General features: G+C 38.5%; 3 protein-coding genes across 3 annotated transcripts in view; 2 read left to right on the top strand and 1 right to left on the bottom strand.

Annotated features, from left to right (window-relative positions):
• Positions 1-200: 200 nt before the first annotated feature.
• On the bottom strand, positions 201-6,254 carry LOC121189221 (cytochrome P450 3A30-like). Its single transcript, XM_041049136.1, has 13 exons — positions 6,122-6,254; positions 5,894-5,987; positions 5,723-5,775; positions 5,347-5,446; positions 4,484-4,600; positions 4,171-4,256; positions 3,937-4,079; positions 3,694-3,818; positions 3,457-3,541; positions 2,707-2,867; positions 2,249-2,475; positions 1,118-1,280; positions 201-1,028 (listed from the first exon to the last, which is right to left on the bottom strand). Exons 1-13 carry the CDS (start codon positions 6,178-6,180, stop codon positions 954-956), a joined length of 1,488 nt encoding a protein of 495 aa, XP_040905070.1. The 5' UTR covers positions 6,181-6,254; the 3' UTR covers positions 201-953.
• Positions 6,255-7,147: 893 nt separating this feature from the next.
• mrpl57 (mitochondrial ribosomal protein L57) lies at positions 7,148-9,714 on the top strand. Its single transcript, XM_041049138.1, has 2 exons — positions 7,148-7,279; positions 9,182-9,714. The coding sequence occupies exon 2, from the start codon at positions 9,201-9,203 to the stop codon at positions 9,510-9,512; it is 312 nt and encodes a 103-aa protein (XP_040905072.1). The 5' UTR covers positions 7,148-7,279; positions 9,182-9,200; the 3' UTR covers positions 9,513-9,714.
• A 2,564-nt stretch (positions 9,715-12,278) lies between these two features.
• Positions 12,279-20,663, top strand: part of kcnh1a (potassium voltage-gated channel, subfamily H (eag-related), member 1a) — a 31,225-nt gene continuing 22,840 nt past the window's right edge. The window contains exons 1-2 of the mRNA XM_041049135.1: positions 12,279-12,351; positions 17,187-17,310. Of these exons, the coding sequence (XP_040905069.1) occupies positions 12,279-12,351; positions 17,187-17,310 (197 nt within the window). The remainder of the gene's footprint in view (positions 12,352-17,186; positions 17,311-20,663) is intronic.

Here is a 20,663-nt window from a genome sequence, read left to right on the forward strand (position 1 = left end):
GACACTGAAGTTGTTCAGTCACTGCTCCGCAGTGGTGAAGGAGGTATTATTGTCAAACAACAGATTTGTGCTTGCACGATTCAGTTGGCTCCTTTTAGCCAAAGAAACAGCAGTAATAAAGTTATTCTGCATTTCAGAGCATTGCTGAGTACAGAGTGCCCAGTGAGAATAAATGTGTGTTGAATTTCACTTTTTTTCTTTTGCTATTTAGGCATTTTAAATCATCCGTATTCTGCAGATATTCAAATTACAAAAACGCGTAGTCGCTAAACTGCCACAAAATTCAAATGTGATTATCAATCAGTAATTTTAACGTGCAATAGTTGTATTCATCCAGTTTTTATATTACTTTTGATATAATCTGAGATAGGTACTAAAAGCTTCACTAAAACTAGAAGCTGGTTAAATTTGAATCAAACCGGTAAAGTCCAGTTCATCATGTGAAGTCGAGCATCAGTATGTCTCTTGTGAATCAGGTCGAGCCACTGGGTGGAGACAAATACTCATCAATGACGCAGACGTCAGTGAAGTCTGTATTACTGTCAGTGATCAGCAGCTTCTTATTAAATCTCAAAAGGCAGATTTTTATACAAGGTTTTGTATATTCTCTAGTGTGCTCCCTTAAAATATATGTAGGAGTCCATCAGAACCAGCATGTAAATTCATGTACTATGCAATAAAAAGAGAAAAGTTATATGTGCTTATGTGCTTTCTAAACATCAGGACAGTTCATGCAAAAGTGAATAAGATACATTTGATTTATCGATATTGCAAGAAAAATCAAATGTTCAATGAGCATTGTCGATACATGACTTTCAGAAGTATTAGCCACCGAAGCACAAATGTTAAATGTCATGCTGACAGCAGCTACTACATGTTAAACAACAACTACAAAACACTGAGTTTGATAGGAATTCAGAAGTGAGAGATATTGGGACATCTTCCTGCTTGGACTAGTGTTGCCTGGGAACAAACTTGAGTTTCACTGGCTGAGATGGCTGGAACTTCCAGTCAAACTCTAAAGGAATCTAAAGGAAGAAATGAAAGAAAAATCAGGGGCATGACAGCAGAGGCCTGCGACAGTCTGAATGAATATGTGTGTTGCTGTTAATCTTACCACAGTGTCTTTGCATGTTTCCAGAGTGTAACGCTGCAGGAGACGCACCAGAACCATTTTCATGACGAGGAGAGCGTAGCGCATCCCGACGCAGTTACGAGGACCGAGCCCAAACGGCATGTATGTGTAGGGGTTCACCTCCTCCCCGCTGTCTTTACCGAACCTGTGCACACACACACACACACACACACACACACACACACACACACACACACACACACACACACACACACACACACACACACCAGAGAGAGCAGCATTATTTACTGTAGTACTTATTGCAGGCACAAAGGTACTGGCAACAGAGCTGTATAATACTGCAATCTGAAATGATATCTGCAAATATTCATTTTTTCATGTATTGCAACATCTAGCCAGCAGAGGAGCGGATCTTGAATCACTGCATTCGATGAAGGAGACAAACACAATTAATTTAAATGAAAACTAAACAACATGGAACATTTACTTTGCCATAAAAATTTAAAACTCCCATAAAGCACATAAAGTTAAATATTAACACAATTAATTTAAAATTTACTTTCCAGAATTGAAGTGTGTGACACAGAGGAGGGTTATAATCCCTTGCTTATTTAATATTTTGCTGCACTTTCCAAAGCCGAGAATGAAGTTTCAGTCCCAACTTTTAAGCCAAGATGGAAGAGAAGTGGTCAGTAAAAGAGGAAATCTAAACATTTACAATTGCATGAACTCCATCTGTTGAAGAAGGTAGTGCGATGTGACTGACAGCTCCAGAACAGCTACAGCAGGGGTGTCCAAGCTGTTCCACAAAGGGCCGTGTGGCTGCAGGTTTCTGTTCCAACCAAGCAGCAGCACACCAGACTCGACTCATTTAATCAACTGATCTCAGTCTTCAGACAGCTGATTGGTCAAACTGTGTGCTCTTCATTGGTTGGAACAAAAACCTGCGGCCACACAGCCCTTTGTGGAACAGTTTGAACACCCCTGAGCTACTGAGTGGATTTAGTGTTGAGCTTGTTTTGTCCAGAGTTATACATTCTCACTCTAATGAGCCATATTTGATGTTATGTCATTTTCTTGTGGAGGAAGAGAAGGTTTCTCTCTTCTCAATTCATGAACGAAGACCGAAAGCTTAGCAAAGTGAACATTTACCTCTCTGGTCTAAAAAGCTCGGGTGAGCTCCAAAAGCGTGGGTCCTTGTGTAACAAGTGCGTAGGAATCCCAACCGAGGTTCCTTCAGGGATGGTGACGCCGTGGATCTGGACAGTTTTTTTACACGTCCTCTCAAGCCGAGGTGCAGTGGGAATCAATCGCATTGACTCACAAATAACCTGGTCCAGGTACTGCAGACGGATCAGTTCCTCGTATGAAACCGGAGCCTAGAGCCAAAAAGGTAAAAGAGGCATCAAACACACGACACTGAACAGTGAGAAACACCTGAGTATGTACTTAATAACTGAAGCCATTAACACTTTATCCATTTGCCTCAATTAGCATCAACCATTAGCACCAACTAAACACGAGCTGATTTTTAAGAAATCATAAGGGAAATTAGGGACTCCCTAAAATAAAGCGTTTCCAAAGAATATACGATGAATGAATTACTGTACATCTCTTGGGAGGCTGGCATCAATTTCTTCCTGCAAGGTTTTCAACGCATCAGGGTTGGTGGCCAGACTGTAAAGGATGTAAGTGAGAGTGATACTGGTTGTCTCATAGCCACCAAAGATGAAAATGAAGGCCTGGGAAAGTATCTCATGTTCAGTCAAACCTACAACAAAATAAGGCGAACAGTTTACAACAAACATATGAAAATACAGAAAACTAAACAGGTTTCCATTTTAAAAAAAATCTTGTTCAAAACTACTGTACTAACGGTGTAATTAGTGGATATTATTCCCTTAATTCATTCACTTAATGTGACATTAAAACAGACACGCATTTAATGCTTACTTCTGACAAAGCCAACATTGAAATAAACAGTGGGGCTGTAATAATTTTTGTCATCACTTAATCTTTTTTCTTGATTAATTGTTGACTTGTTTGGTCATATGATGTCAGAAAATAGGGGAAAATGCTTGTCACGATTTCTAATATAAAGCTAAGAGGGCAATACATATAGGTGGATCAGGGTGACATTATTTTGAAAAAAAAAAATGCATTATAAACATTATCCTAAGTTATCTTGATGTCTGGTGAAGAAGGAGCACCTCATAAATAGACTCTTCCTGTGTGTGTTTCTCCTGAGGTGAATGATGTGATGGAGGTGAAGAACAATTTGAATGTAAACTGAGAACAGAGAGCTGATGAATTTGGAGCCACCTCGACTTGCATGAATTACTACTGTGGTGAAAACATACCTTTACTTGGCTGTTCTTGTTCACTCTTTATGTCTGTTTCTGGTATCTCGCTCTGAACCATCACCTGCAGGAAGTCCGCTCGAGTCTAGATCAACACAGAGAGCATTCAACATCCAGGCCAGGCTGATTTGAAAGCAGAAGAAAGTTCTGCAGCTTTAAAAGAAGATTATAGCAGTTATGCTTATTCACTTTAATTCTCTGCAAAATCTTTTTCACCAATACAAATTAAATGCTTACAGAGTTTTCGGCACAATGGTGGTCTTTAAATTTCTTGATGATGTTGTAGAAATAATCCACACTGACTTTGGGCATCAACTGAATATTCAGGAGTTTCATCAGAGTGGAACCAAAGGGAAATACCACTGAAAGGAGACCAGAGGGTTGTTAATGTGAATGTGTGTACTAGTGATGCCAAGATGCTGCTGATGCTCATTTGATCAAATGATCTCCACCTCTAACAGAAGTGCAAGATGGACATACTCAGTAAGAGGAGCGGCCAAAGTCTGAAGTTCATAATCTTCTTGAGATGAACGATAAGGGGGTCATCTGGATTGATTATGGAGTCTGCCTCAACGCTGAAAGACGCACTGGTCACGGCGTCCAAACTGTACGGTGCCACAAATCTAAGAGACCAAGAGGGGTTTCTTCATTACATGACAAACAAAGCAGAGATGTGCTGTCATATAACAGATTCACGACAGATTCACAACATACTGTTTGACATCAACAGGTTCATTCGCATTTTCTTGTCCGAGTTTCTCAATGAGTCGGTCTGCATAGCGGGCAACAATGGGAAAAATCTTCAAAAAAGAAGAGTGGCATCATGGTCAGTGGTGAAAGAAGCACTCCGGTCTTTTACTTAAGTAAATGTATCAATAACACAATGAAAATAAATATCAAGTAAAAGTATAAAAGTGTCAATAGTAAAACGTACTTGTTATGGATAAATATACTGGATATACTGGATTATATACTGCTGGACTAGGTCACAAGAAGCAGAAAGCAGAAGCTCGGACATGATACCAACCTGTTTTAGTCTTCCACTGGTGAAGCATGGAGATAAAGTGCTCCGAATTCTTTTCCACCTTTCATCTTTAACTGATGTGATTGCATCATCCAAAGGTCCTGCCACTGCAATATTATCCTGTGAACATGAGCACAGTTAAAAAACTGAATGTTTAGGTTCTTGTACGGAAGAGTACACTCACAATAATGTTATTTTATGTTCCTATGTTTAGCTGTGAATGTACCAATGTACCAAACACATTTTCAGCAGGATCAGTCTATGTTATACATTTTTACTAAAACCAGAGATTCATCTTTCTACTCCAGGGGGTGTGTGTGTGTGTGTGTGTGTGTGTGTGTGTGTGTGTGTGTGTGTGTGTGTGTGTGTGTGTGTGTGTGTGTGTGTGTGTGTGTGTGTGTGTGAAGATTGTTTCCTGTTTTTTCACTGACGTCAGAAGCTGTGTGTGGGGCCCGATCTTCGACCATAAATCCCTGACTCTCTGTGTAATCTACAGGATATTGCTTCAGATCCAGACTCACTGAATTAAAAGAAACACACTGAGCGGCCCTTTCTTTATTTACAGCTCAGCAAAATATGTTTGACATATGAACCTCGCCTGATATAGAGGGAATAATATCATCTACCTGATCATATCAAACATGCATTTGGCTTCACAAACTTTCCACTTCTACCAACATTATTACATATTATTACGTAATTGCAGAAAAAAGACTTTTACAGAGTTGCATAACTGGATAAACACCAAACTCAATTTTTACGCTGTAGAAACCTGACTGCAAATCTTAATGAGTCATTGAACGTAATACTAATTTCGAAATACTTTAGTGAACTACATCATGCATCAAGTCTCAACAGCCTCTCACCCTGCGGTTGGTGAACACAGAGTAGCACTCCTTCACCATCACACTTTTGATAATCTCAGGGTCTGTCACCATTAAAACTGGAGATCGTCCATCATACAACCTGCACAAAAACACAACAAAAATCATAGTGTGAAGTATGAGCTGCTTACAGCTAAAATTTTACAATATTTCATAGAGATTCATAAAGACGATAGAGATTTGATTTAATAAAGACTAGAGAAAAACATAATACAAATTTGCATTGCACAACTCTGTCCCTTTAATCACATCATGACCCCTGAGGTTTATCTTGCCACCCTCAGGGGACGATGCATCATTCTTTCACCACTGGTGCCATCTGTAGGAGTTGGTTTGGAAAGATGAAGCAACAACTCACCCCCAGACATCTCCGTACTTGGCTTGACACTCACGGTCAAAGGCAACAAGTCCCTATATCAGATAAATGTGTTAAAATGTGTTGAAAGGTCAAAGAGCTTCCAACAGGTACACAGGTACAGGCAGTGTTACATGGTAGTCCTTAAGATTTGTGGTTATGTGTGTGCCTTACCTTTCTGAAGTACAGCATTGTTCCAATAAAAGGCAGAGGCCTTGGTCCTTGTATCCCCAGCTTTCTGAAAATACTATAGGGCCAAATACTATACCTATATCACGTAAAAAAGAGTAATATGTGTTACAGGGATCAATATTACAGCAGCTTCACCAACAGTTGTCACTGTAGTTAGTAAAATAGGAAAAAATGAATAAGTCGCAGTACAGAGCTGCAGAAACTACTCACAATAGTAAAAGAGTGAAAAAGAGAGCAAGTAAGGTCCAGGTGGCTGCTGAAAACCACATCTTGACTGTGCTGGCGGAGAACTGTACTCAAAGAGTGTGAGAAATAAGGAAGTGCGCTGGAATAAAAACACAAGTGACCTTTAACAGTGGGAGGAGCCCAGAGACTTGAGGCCGGAGACTCAATGATCGGTGTTTATATAATACGCAAAGGATCAGAGGCGTCTGGTGATTTTTTTTAATACCTGGATGCCCATAAACAACTCTGTTGTCGAGTTTAGTGAGTCTGAAAAAGTAGAAACAGCTTCGATACAACAGCTCAGCTCTCCTCGGCAGGCAAGATGATTCCTGTGGGAAACAAAACGCAATGATTGGTTACTCAGACATGGACATTTTGGATATTTTGAAATTTGATGACAAGCATTGTGAAGGTGTAATTACAGCGTTTCCATCTCTTTTCTTTCATCTGATAAACGGGTCACCGTCACTGGTTCCCTGGTTCCTGTATTACATAATGTTTTCATCTGTAATTACAACCTTTGCTGACTATAGAGATAATAACAAGGTCATTAGCTTCTATTTTCACGGGATGTGAGATTCTAAAACCGATATTGTTCAAATTAGGATATAGTTAAAAATATTTAACTTTTCCTGTTCCTCTCCCCAAAGGAAAAACAAACCCACCAAAAAAAAAAAACAAAAAAAAAAACAAAGCACTTAACACTTATCCAGCTTCATCAGTCACTTGTGTACCATGTTCTGCAGATACGTATGTACTGAATACGGCTTTTTATTATTATTATTTGTTCCCACTGATGTAGAACTGGGAACAAAACACCAAAAATAGAGAGATGCAACACAAATGCAGTGATGCTAGTCACAGTTATAGTCGCATTAATATTATGCTTTAAATTAGATAAATGTGGCTGTTATTAATATTATTTTCTTCACGAAGTGAGAAATAAAATTGATAGCGTGAACAAATCTGAACGCATCTGAGCCTTCTCCCGCACCGTACATGACCCGGATACACAATCCTCGACCGGTCACCGCCGCTTTTCACATTTCCACAGTTTTGTGTTTTTAAACTGTTTGATTTTTACACGTGTTTTGCGTCGTGTCTTCGGAAAGTGAGCTACATTTGTCACAGTAAGAGGGGAAGGTAAGGAACAGATATGCAGTATAATTTTAATCGAGTATAAACTGAATTAAAAAGATGTCCTTTTTCAGCTGCCCTTGGTGTGTAACGTTAGGCTAAGGCTAAGCTAGCTTCACGTAGCACATTGAATACACTTTAAGGCTGTCGCTGTAGTTTTGGGTCATATTTTTACTTTGGGTACATCTGGACCTCACGTACATGAATTTAAAAAAACGGTGGATATACAATATAATGTTGACATGAAATAATATGAGTGAGTTTAAAGCTCTTTTACTGCTGTTGAACTGTTTTACCTCTGTTGAATCCTGTTTATCGTGTTAAGGTAAAGGGTATTTTAAATAGTTTTTGTAATGATTTTTTATTATTATTAGTTGTAGAGTTCTTAAATTATATTTGAATTTCTATGAATCTTCAAAGCTTGTGGTAACAAAGAAGCGGCTGACCGAGGGTCTGATAATGAAGAGAACTGATGCCTACAAACCAGGGAATGATATAAAAAGATATCAGAGCACTTCCAGCCTGAAATTTCTGCAGTCTGAAATGTCATTAAGAAATGGCAGTTAGGTTGGCAGTTCACAAACCCCGAGGAAAAGATCTGCTTCTGTAGCTGCTAAATGCTCCACTGTGTTGACCAGCTATTTGCCAGCTGTGTCTGCTGTTAGGTGCTGGGCAGGTAGTTTACAGCGGGTTTATTAGAGCTCATTTGCTGAAAACAGCACCTTGAGAACGGTGAGATGAACAAAATATCTAAAGTTGTGGGCCATAAAACCCAAACAATGAGGCTGAGACCTCAGAGTTGAGTGTCTGTGGGTTCATCACTACCTTCTTCGGGACTGTCATGTGGTCCCTTGTTAATAAACATATTCATTATCTGCGATAAACAGTTTTTAGTGTTACACTTTTGACTTTTCGTACAGTAACCCACCTAACCCTGAGCAGATAACGTTGTTCATGTGATGTCATTGTCATGCACTGCTGTAAAATTGTCCCAGTTCATGACTCAACACTGTTCCAAAGGTAAATGATTAGTAACTTAATTAGTGCCGGATACACAGTTCACGACCTAATGAAGTGGAGACTCATCTGCACCCTGACAGTCACGATTGCAACACAAGTCCCACAGCAGAGCTTAAGGAGCCTGGATGTGCGTGACACACAGATTAGCAAATGGGTCAAATTCCTCTTTGGTTGTCGTAAACAATAAAGTTGTACTACATGTCAAGTACATATGATGACATAGTACAACTCTTTTGGTTATATCTATGAGGTTTATTTTTATTGTGGTTTAGAATGACAATTTCTGTTGTCCCAAAAAATCAGGCTGAAGGTTCAGTTCTTAAAATTTTTTATTTACATAGCACAAACTGCACTGTTTCTGCGAGATGATTTAGTTTTATCTGAATCCCTGTAGTTTAGGGGTTTATGCCGTGTTCAGGTCATGTTGTTTAAACCGTGATTATGAGCAGCTGAGTGGGAAAAACCATTTACATCAGCCTCTGACTTAAGAATTACAACGTACAGGCTGACGTTCTCCTTCGAAATAATGAACCACAGGTACTGCTTGGCTGCAGTGAGCAGCAAGAACAATGATGGAGGTCAGTAACATAACATTAAAATGCCCAAATAATTTCCTTACTCACCTCTTTTTGACACAGTTAATCCTGTTTAAACAAAGTGTTAGTCTGTCCACAAATTTATGGGTATGTGAAGGCTCTGTACACAACATGGATTCACCCTGAGCAAAGGTCCAACCAGCCAGTTAGCATAACACAGCTGTGAGGGCATTCAGACACGATCTCATGTCATGGTAGGAGAAGCAAAGGTGTGAAGTTATCTTGAAATCCTTTTTCTGACATGAACTGATCGACCGTCACTGATCTCATTGCCTCTGTTTTACCTTTTCAGAAACAGGTAAATAGCCACCATGTTCCTCACCCTCACCCTGCTGCGGAAAGGCATCCCTGGGAAGCAGTGGATCGGAAAGTACCGGCGTCCACGACAGATCACGTGGCAGATGAAACGCAACACGGTGAAGCGTCTGGAGCTCGAGGCTGAGAACGAATACTGGATCAGCAGGCCGTACATGACTCCGGAGCAGGAGTACGGTCACGCCGCAGAACGCAGAGCTCAGAACTGGCTCAAGATCAAGGAGGCCAAGTTCGCCAATTTTCCTGAACACAAGAGCATGACAGATCACCTCAGTCATCTCAAAATCTCCAAGACGTGGTCGAGTTAATGTGACCAGTGAACTGACTTGTAAAGACTGTTCTTATAATGTGACAAAATATAACATGTTCATGTGTACAAGAAAGCTCTCATTTTTCATTAACAAAAGCAGGACTTTGTATGTCAGCTGAAAAGCTGCCATGAAAAGTTGTCAGCGTAGTCCAATACTGTTTTTATTCCGTCTGTCTCCATAAAATAAATCTGTAAACATTTTTGTTTGTGGTTTTCTGTCAGAAAAACAGAATCCCCACTGGAACAGGATTGCAATTTCTCCACATTCAGTGCAGCTTCTGCAGATAATCTGCTCTATACCTGATCTGTGAGTACTTTTCGAGCTCATTAACAAAATACATTTTCAAGTTGAGAGAGTCAGACTTCCCAGTGCCTACAAAATCAAATTAATTATATAAATCCACGAGGCAAATGTTGGAGGAATTATATATAAATTGTCTGGGGAGGTTGGGGCAAAAATATGTAATTTTACAAAGGGTTAATTCCACTGTAACACAGCAGAATGCTTCTGCTCTTTTACATTTCATGTATTAAAAGGTTGCGACTGTCAGTAAGGCCAAATATAGCTATAACTGGAGTGTTTAATCCTTTTTGTGCCTTTGAAGTTAGGAAAACCAGAATGAATACATTTCTGACGTTCACAGAAATGGTCTCCCTCTGTTCACAGACTCTCTTTTTACCTGCTGTGATTTAGTAATGCTTTTCTGATTGGAAAGATAGGCTGGGCTGACTTCATAATGTTGACGAATATGTGAATAATCACATCTGCTTACAGCTACATTATAGTGTGTTAGAAACCAATTATCACAACCAGTTATCACATGTTTTTATGCTGATTAAGAATGCTAAACAGGGTTAAAGTAAACTGTAACAAGAAATTATTTAAGAAACTAATAGCATGTCTCACCTATTTCTAACCCTTCTAACTGGTTTAGCATAAAACAGGATTATTCAGTGCTTCTCCGCAACACTTACAGAGCCCTGCTGGTTTCCATAGTAGCCATCAAGTTTGATTTACACCTGAGACAACAGGTGAAACCAAACTGAGAGGAGAGACAAGCAGCAGTCCTCTGGGCTCCAGAGAAACCACAGGTGTGGGGAAACCTTCCATGACATTTTTTTTTACAGAGACTATTTTTGTACTGTCTGTTTAATTTGACGGGAATGTTGTCACCAGGAGAATTACTTGAGCTCTACGTTCGTGTGAACTCTGCAGGGTCCAAAATAATTGAACAGGATTAATTAGCTGGTGGGGGAAATTCTGTCTTTGAAAGGGACAATTCTACTGCAGGAATCAAAGGGAAAAAAATCCACATGGCGCAGTATCACTGCCCCTTTGGGACAATCATTTCAAGAACCTGACTGTAAGCGATTAATCCTTCAAAAACGAACTAACCAGAATCCTCCTGGGTCGACTGTAGGAAGCTTTCCCTCCTCTCGGTTAGGTAACACAGTTTTCACACAATTCACAGTTTTAATCTGTTAAATGAGTACTAAAAGCAAAGTGAGGATATTTTCCAAAAAATAATGCAGTGAATTGTTTTTTATTTATGAGATAACTTCATACAAAATGCGTTAAACAGAAAAAAACATAAATCAGCAGACTTTCAAGGCAGGTTGTTCTTTTGAGAAATTTCCACTGTTCTAATGTGGATTTAGTCTGTCTCAGTGGCTTCTGTCTCTTCATGTAATCTCAGACTGACTCCATGATGTTGGGATCAGGGCTCTGTGGGAGCCAGACCACCTGTTTGTAGGACTCCTTGTTCTTCTTGTCACCAGATGCCTCTCACAGTTTCCCTGTTGGTATTATTAAGAATATAAACATGCTTAAAACATTTCTGCAGTGTTGTATAGACTTATATCACATCAGCTCAACATGAAACAGAACAGCTCACAGTCAGTCAAAAACCATCTCTCCTGCATTCAAGACTGTACTCAACTAAAAATAAATATCATCAGCGACATGTTGGAATCACAAGCTCAAAAGCCTGGAAACCACTGTTCTAATTCAACAATGCATTTTACAAGCTTGACAAATGTACGATAATATAAAATAAATATAAATTGAATGGTAATTGAGTAATATAGTGGAGGAAGTACTCAGATCATTGACTTAAAAGTAGCAGTACCACAGTACAGAAATAGTCTGTAGTAGAAAAGTCAAGCATTTGCAATTTTACTTTTACATTTAAAGTGAAAGTGCAAAAGTATTGTTATTGTTAAAAATATACTCAGAGTAACAAAAAGGTAGCTGCTCTGCAGGATGGCCCATTTCAGAATAAGGTTGCATTTTTGATTTAATATTAATGATAAATTAATTTGTACATCTCTTGGTTATTTTTGTATTATTAATCTGAATCTTCAACGTAGCAGAAGCTATCAAATAAAAATGTAGTGGAGTAGAAATAGAAGTAGTAGAAAATTTAATTACTCAAGTAAAGCACTTGAAATTTGAATCCTCAGTGTACAGGTTGTTCAGTCCAGCAGATGGAGCTCCAGGTCCTGGTAGTGGTGGCTGTGGAGGAGCAGAGCTCCGGCCCCTCCTGTGCGCTGCGCCCCGGCGTTGTTTTCCTCTCCTGGATGATGAGGTGCGTAAAGAGGCGCCAACGCACCGCACCGGGGGTGAGGAGGTAGCTAATGAGCACACCAGACAGACGGCCCCTGTCCAAGAAATCCACGCAGCGTCTCAGAGCCGGAGGGACCATGAGGACCGACGACAGACTGAGGAGTACATATCCACCTGCAGACTGAGTGAGGCGGCAGGATGGCGGGGGGTCGGAGGGGACTTGTGGCCCCTCAGAATACTTTTTTGGAGAATATTGTGAGACGGTCGAACGGTAAGGAGGAGGATTCATTTGCTACACTGATTTAAGATTTAAACGTTAAAACAAAATCAAGTCTATCGAAGAAACTAGGCTCATGAATTGTCCGACAGCCAGTCGAATCAAACCAGTCAGCCAATTAACGAAATTTGAAAACGAAGGAGGCTAATTAGTGAGAGAAAGTTCGGTTTCTCATTAAGCTACGTAGCAAAAAAAATTGGTTTTGAAATTTCAGGGTATATGTAAATCTAATTAATTCAATTAGGTGCATTAATTTTCAGATTGTGACAAAGCTCCTGTTCCCATTTGGGATTCCCTGCAGAGGTGTGTGTGTGTGTGGAGAGAGGAAAAAGGCAGCAGGTTCCGACAATCAGTAAACGTACTACTGATTACATAACACCACACACTTAATTGAAAAAGTATATGGAGCAGAAAGGTCTAGTTTGGATACAGATTTCTTCGGTCTTCATGCGAACACAAGTAAAGTGTAAATTTTGTATTTATCATTTTTAAAAACATGTAAATTTGCAAAATTGTGTCAGAGATCAGTGTTAAATCCAGTGTGAAAGCAGATTCATGTCTTTTCTATTATTCACCATTGACTTATTATTCATCAATTGACTTATTGATAATGTCTTCTTTTAATGCTTCATATTAACAGAATGTGCATAAGTGCAGGATGGGTGGTCGTGTTTTTCCATCCAAACTCTGTGCTGAGGCAAATTAAAACTGCTGCATAAATTCAGATTTTGCATTTTTAATTTTCGTGGTTAATAACACCACCTGAAACTTTGCCACCACCTTCTGCTGTGGCATTGCCATTAAAATAACCGTCCTATCAGCAGAGGATGTTGATTTGTTATGTCAAAATGGATTAAATTGGTTGAATCATTCTGTCTTCTCTAAGTTTGAAAACTCAGCACACAGGCTTCTCAGTTTAAACTGGAAATCAAAACACAGTAAATAACACAGATTAATAGCAGTGATGAGTTTCTCCTTAAAAATATGAATTAGTCAAAAAAAAAAGTTTCTAAATTATATTACTGAGACAAATGTGATTCATTTTTGTCAATTAGACAGTTTGCTATCCAGATGTGAAGACAGTTAACCACATTTGAGAGCTGAAACATGCCAAACTCTGATGGAAGTCTAATAGTATTTTTGGACTTTGGTGTCAGTAACGCTTTGGCCTTTCTGTAGTATCAGATCCAATAGGAAGTGACAGGACGGACTGGAGAGTTATGACAATAGACAGCAAGCTGTGAAACAGAACCAGCAGTGTTGTGTGTATGCCTGTCACCAGTCACGTTTGGGGGCCAATACTGGGTACACACCAGTTAATTGGTTTGAGCTATAATAACTTCTTTTTTCAATGGGCATTGGTTAAAGTAAGGTTTGAGTTTTTTCTGTCATTTATGGTCAGTGCCCCCAGAAGTATGCCAAACCAACATTTCTGTCAGTGTATGCACTTCCCGAGCCTCTCTGTCAGTTGTTCCCCTGTTGCACATATCCACGTCAAAATTTGTTATGACAGAAGGGAACAACTTGTTCAGAAAAGGGTGTATGCATCTCTCCAGTACAAGGCTTTCTTTAGATGAACTGTGTGATATTTGGCTTCCTAACATGTACAACATTTGTGTTTTAAAAAAAAAAACATAAATCAAATCCACCGTTTAAAAACGAAAGGGCACATGGTTATGTTTTTCTTATGACCTTGGGCGGCCCGTGGATTAGCCAGCAGTAAATCTCTCTGAAGCGAGAAACAAAAGAGCCTAGACTGTAATCTGCAGGATGCCACTGAGAAACAGTGGAGAGAGCTGTGAGAGACTCAGTGGTGGGTGGGCGTTCACAAACAATTAAATACTCCTTTGATGTAACTTCCAGTCATTCATTGTTAAATAACCACCCCTGCGCTACAATTTAATGACTACTTGCAGAAATATAGCAACGTTATTATTAATTAGGAGTCAGATTTCAGGCCAACCAGTGAATTTAAGTCCAATTTACTCTCTTTTAGCTCTGTTTTTGTTCTCTGCAAACTCCTGAGGGAAATATCTGGCTCTTTAGCTGCTAAGTTCTCCACTGTGTTCACGAGCTAGGTGCTAACTGTGTCTGTCTGCTGTCTAGTGCCGAGCAGGTTGTATAAAAGTGGGGTTTTTAGAGCCTTTTCTCAGAAATCAGCTGCCAGCTGTGGTTAAAAACAAGAGCAGTGAGAGTAAAACCAAAACAGTAAAGTTTAGTGGGCAGAAATTGTGGGATGCACCTTTAATTTGCTTAAGTGTACATTAAAAGCAACACCTGTTTCTGTAAGACTAAGATGTCATATGTTCCTGTACAAATTAGTGTGGGAACCGAACAGTGAACAAGGTCAACCATCAGCCCGAGGTCTTGATAAATAAAGACAGTATTTGCTGTGTAGATTTCTGTAAACAAATTGTTGTGTTTTTAGCCTGTGGCTGCCATTCAGGTTGAAGAAACACAGCAAGGATTGCTGATTTCGCCTGTGCCTGTCTCTTGGTTGACACGTCCCATCTTTTTTGTCTGACATTCAACAGATGTTTCTCACTGTGATCTGTTAACCTTCTTTTCTTTTCAAAAATTTCAGTTTGGACACTGTCACATAGGCAGACAGGTACTATACAGTTTAGTTTGGCGTGCTGCTCGTGTTTTCTTTACAGTATCTATCTCTTTGTAATGTATCACTAAATGTTCTATACCAAATGCTGTTAATTTACAAAGCGCAGAGCACTTAACCAATTAGACCTGTTGAGATTTTGTAAAATGTTTTAGAAAATTTGTTGCAACACAGTAGTAAATGAACAAATCCAGGGCTACTAACAATCATAGAGCTTTGGACTATATGGTTCTTTAATCACAAGATAAACATCTATATGATCACTGTAAAATAACACGTTGGCATGGAACGTCTCATGAATCATATTCTGTCAGTGCTTTTGTGTATTTAATTGTCATTTTTTTTGTTTGTGTGTGTTCATATGTGGTATAAAAAGGCATCAGTGTGTGTGTTTTGTACTGGATGTTTTTAATTCCTCCTCCTGCCCTTTCACCCCTGTGTCATCACATTGTTGTAATGTTTGTGCGTAGCAGAGTAGTTTGCATACACGTTGTTGTTTTTTTGTTTGTTTGTTTGTTTGTTTTTGGGGGGGGTATCCCCATTTAACAATTTAACATCATTTCTCCTGTTCCATATAAAGCCATTACATCTGCTCCTTTTTGTCTTTAGCCAAAGTAATGTGGATTTGAGACTTTTATTTTGATGACTAGTAAGTCAAATAAGATTCAGAAAAACAACCTGTAAACGTCGTGTGTTTGTACAGTAATGTCTTAGTTTTTGATCCCAACTATGGAACAAAGAAAGAATGCAAAAGTCATGCATTGTTTCGCACACTAATTTTTATTTGATGTAAAATGTCAAGTCACAACATGCAGATGAGTAATCAAGTCTAATTTGTCAATGAAGAATTGCATAATTGTCATTAAATCATGCGTGGTATTTTTGTACATGACAGTTATTTTATTTCTTTCCAATCACAGGCCAAAATTGATGCCCCGTTTCCATAATCTTATTCACAATCAGCATCATCATCCACAATTGTAATGTTTGTCCCTACATTCAGTATAATTTGGGCAGGAATTTGAAACATAGCATGTGCAGCCATTTGTTTTTAGCCAAGCAAAATTTTGCATATTTTACCATGGCAATACTACACAGTTCAGTCATATGCGTGTTTTATTCATCATTCTTAGCCAGCTGTTAAAATGAAAAATGATAATGTTATCCCTTAATTTCACGGATTGTGACATGAGGATATTTGGGTTTAAGTAATGACACTGAGCAACAGTATGTGAATGTTAATTGCAAAATTGCTGAGGTTTAAAAATAGGATGGAAACAAAAAAGGCCATTAAAATGTACATGCAACTCAATGATTGTTTATTAACATCATAACCATGAACAAGTTGCTTGGAGGCCCTGCTAACATTTGAATAAGCAAAAAATGCCAAATGAGAATTAATGTACTCCATGTTTTCCATGACATTTAAAAATCGATGACAGCAGGTATTAATATTTGTAGACTGTATTTGCCAGCAAGGAATACATTATCAAAATACTCATTGTCTGTAAATTGGACCATTTAATGACAAACACAACTACTAACTATTTTTCCTCTAAACACCTCTGAAACATCTAACAAGGCCTGTTACATACTCTAGATAAGCAACACACAAAAAGGCAACACAAGCTGCTCTGGTGAAAAGTACTGCTAATGAGCAATACTAATAAAAAAAGTGTTTGTGTATACGCTCCCTGTGTGGAGTGTGTAATGGGCCGTAGACCATCATGGACACTAATGAAAATCTTTAAGTGTGTGTTAAAGGCAGGGTTACTCAATCTTTTTAATGATAGGAGAAAACATTTACAAGCCAAACTAGTTTTAAAAAAACAACACTGGCCCAGTATCACTCCAATGCTAAATGTTTTCTCTCTTCCCTATATATTTATGTTGAGAATACCTAAAATAATAAAGTGCACTTTTCTTGTTCACAGTGTTATTGAAGTTGACATTTTTCTCTGTCTCTGAACATTAATATTTGCTTCATACGAAAAAGGTTAGACACTAAAAAAATTCAATTTCAACTATGCTTTTGGGCTAACAATTGCTTTGTAGTTGTGGGCTGTCATTCTTTGAATAACTGTTAGTTATTTGAAAAAAAAAAAATGCAGTTCCAGTAAATCCTTAAACCTTTTCAAAGTATTTGTGTGTTGTTGTTTTTAATTGTAATCTCTCAAGTTATTTGCCCTTTTCTCTCCCGTTGACTTTCAAACAGATACCAACTTTGTGCTGGGAAACGCTCAGATAGTGGACTGGCCCATCGTCTACAGCAATGATGGCTTCTGCAAGTTGTCGGGGTACCACAGAGCAGAGGTGATGCAGAAAAGCAGCACCTGCAGGTAGGCAAGAGCGTCTGTGTGTCTGAGTATAAATGTGGTACATTCTTCAAATGCTAAAATATATTCATATTGACGTTTAGTGATCATACAAACTTAATGAGAGAACATATCATATGTATTTGAAAATACAGTGAGTTTATTTTGTGGTTTGTGCTGCTGCTGCAGCAGCCGTTCATTTTGTGTATCTATTTATATTTATGTGTATTTACAATTCCTACCATCAAGCAGAGAACCCTTATTTTGAGGTAATTGGTAAAGAGGCTTAATTAAGGAGGAGAATGTAATCAGGTTCAGGTGGATAGGGTTTTTGATTGTGCTCTGGGTTGTTTTTCATACAGGTGTTTGTGCTCATATTTGTGGTTTTGTACTTTCTTTGGAACATTTTGTCTTATTATAAGTGAAAAGAAAACAGTGGGCTGAGCTGATGATAGTCACTCCGTGCCATCATATCCCATGTGCAGTGTTTGCAGACTTGGTTAATCAGCAGGGTGATAGGAGGAGTTAATGCATTAGCAGAATAGCCAAAACACTCTAACTAATATTTTTAAATCAAATAGTGTGATTTGCTTCTGGAAGAGATCAGAGGATCAGTGTTGTGTTTCATTGTGGTTAAGAATCATTGCAGCTTTAAGGTATAACCATTTTCATCATCTCAGTCAACTTTTCTAATTGGCTTTTTAACATAGTACAGCTGAGACTGTACCGGTGGTCAATGGATCACTAAAGTTATTACAGCTCATCCAGCTTTGATTTATACCTCTTCATTTCAAAGCTCAAATACAGTTATTAGCTTTGGGCATTGACCTTAATGATGAAAGTGCAGATACAGGTGAGGCTCATCCACCCTGTTGCCGGGCTTGCTGTCAATCGTGACAGTGTGAGGAGCTCTGTTTTCTGGTTCTCAGGAGCCCTTCTTTATACTAAATCTAACTGAGACGAGACCCTGGGTCGACTACATCTCCCAATTGCCCTCAGCAGAGGAAGTTAAAATGACAATATATTCTGCTGTGTGGAATTAATATGATATTCCCGTTGTTAAAGACAGTCCAGGAGATGTTTTTTTTCTCGAGGAAAGCCAGAAACCAGATCAGTGAGACGCATCACCGACGGTAAAACAGTGGACATGGTCTCCCCAGGGTGCTCTCTCCAAAACTGTTCACATAAAAGAATAAAAGGAATTATTCAAATGAGAAGTATTACTATTTGAGCGAACAATTTTAGGACTTGTGTTTATTGTGCCTGTAATAAACGTGTCAGTAACCACGATATTAATAGGATCACATGGTTCCAGTTGGTGCTGCCAGATTTGAAAACTGTGGGAGATTTCGCCTTTTGTGGGAGATGGTGTTTGTCACAGCCAGCACTGCGGCTATTACTGATTTAGACCCTCAGGTCCCTAAACATAAGCTTCAGAACGCTTGCCAATACAAATATTGAACAGTGTGTGACTATTTGCTGAAGGTTTATTTTTGGATTGCTAGATGGAGTGCAGTCTTGTGTTTGTATGAAGAAGGAAAACAGACCCCAAATCTTTTAATTGTATCTTTTAGTAAATATGTAAACATATGTAAAATTTTAATATGTAAATAGTTTATATGCAGTTGGTTTTATATATATATAAACACCATTATAAACTTCAGAAAATAATTTCCAATAAAGCAATAGATTAGATAATCAGATTCGGAAGCTGATCCCATTTCTCTTCATTGATCTGTTTGCCCTCTGCTAGTGAAAGTAATCAATCACAGATGCACTAAAATCAGCTAAACAAACAAAAAAGATTTTCTGCAGACCGATTTTGGCATCAAAAATCACTGCAGGAAAAAAATACAAATTTTGAACAAACATTTATGGTCTTGTCTCATTCACGGCCATGGACTTGCCCTCTAGCGCCACCATGAGTTAAACATTTTTCATTCGGTGTAAAATAAAAGTCATCACAGATATTCATGTTCCCCTGAGGATGAATTGCAAAAACTGTCATAATCCCTTAAGACTGCATTTAGCACCATCATCAGGTCAAAATTTAAAATTTGTCCAGGACTTGGTGTATAAAAATCAGCAAAACTAATAGTGTCACCTTTAGATACTTAAATTGCCCTCACTGGCATTTAGCTTAAAGCTTTCAGAGAGCCTCACAGAGCAGCTAGCATGGCTGTAGACTCTTATGTTGTTAAACTTAAATGCACAACACTGTCTGTTCATCCCCGAAACCTTGTCAAACACAGTATTTTACACTCTACTCTTTAATCTTGTACATTTCTCTCACATATCGACCTCCGTTTCAAAATAAATTTTGGTCGCTTTCAGATAAAGGTTTATTTTGATGTTATACGAGATTTGTGCCATTTTTAAATCTACCAAGCCTCTATATTTGAGAGCCTATAATTTGATTAACAGTGGGTTAGTTGGTTCTTGATAGTTATAGTATTAATAGGTATCACTACTTTCATTATCCTTCAAATAGCCCTGTATACTCTGTCATTTGGTGTTTCAGCTTTTTATTTTTCTTTTCTTTTTCCACATTTTCGCAGTATTTGAGCCATGTCTTGCAGGCTCAGCCACATACAGATTCATTTTCTGCCAAAAAAAAAGAACATCTTCATGAGCCTGATTATGAGGCTATAAAACATTCACAGTGTGGTTGTTTGATGTTTTTCAGGATGACTCAACCATAAAATGTATATGCATTTAAGTCTAATAGCTAAACCTCTCTTGCTATAGATGTGTGTGGATCAAAGATGTTATTTCCATCTCAACTGCTCTTACTGTCTTGTGTGTCTCTTTAATTATGTATATTTTTTTCTATACTGGATCCTGTAAACATACAGTGACAAACCTGTGGGAATTTTTTCATGCGTGACATGAAAGTCATTTGAGGAATCGTTTTCAAGTATTTTTCTTTGAAGAAAGTCAAATTCCTCCCGGCTCAGAGGGAGAAGACGAAGGGAGAGGACATTCATCAGTGATATTACATCAAGCACTGGTCTGAAAAGTCTCTGCAGCGTCAGAATGTAGACTCATTAAATTTAGCCTTCCTTTTGTATTTCATAACAAACTAAGTTATATTTAGATCATGCTGGAACATGCTGCTACTGAGGGTGGCAGTAACAAGCAAAGTGAGATGAATGTCTCTGCAGTGTGGTTAAATGTGCTCATGGTTGCTTGACCCATCTTCAGGTTTAATTTGTTTTTTTAGGGATACTTTGCATTTGTTCAATTAGGCACCAGGCTGCATTTATCTTTTTATGCTTTCAGGATACATTGCAATGAGTTTTAATCTACTTCTGTTCTATATTTAATGGAGCCTAATTCTACAGTGTACCTCTCTAGAGGTCTCTAAATAGCAATCA

The sequence above is a fragment of the Toxotes jaculatrix genome, chromosome 11 (assembly GCF_017976425.1).
Source record: "Toxotes jaculatrix isolate fToxJac2 chromosome 11, fToxJac2.pri, whole genome shotgun sequence".
NCBI lineage: Eukaryota > Metazoa > Chordata > Actinopteri > Toxotidae > Toxotes > Toxotes jaculatrix.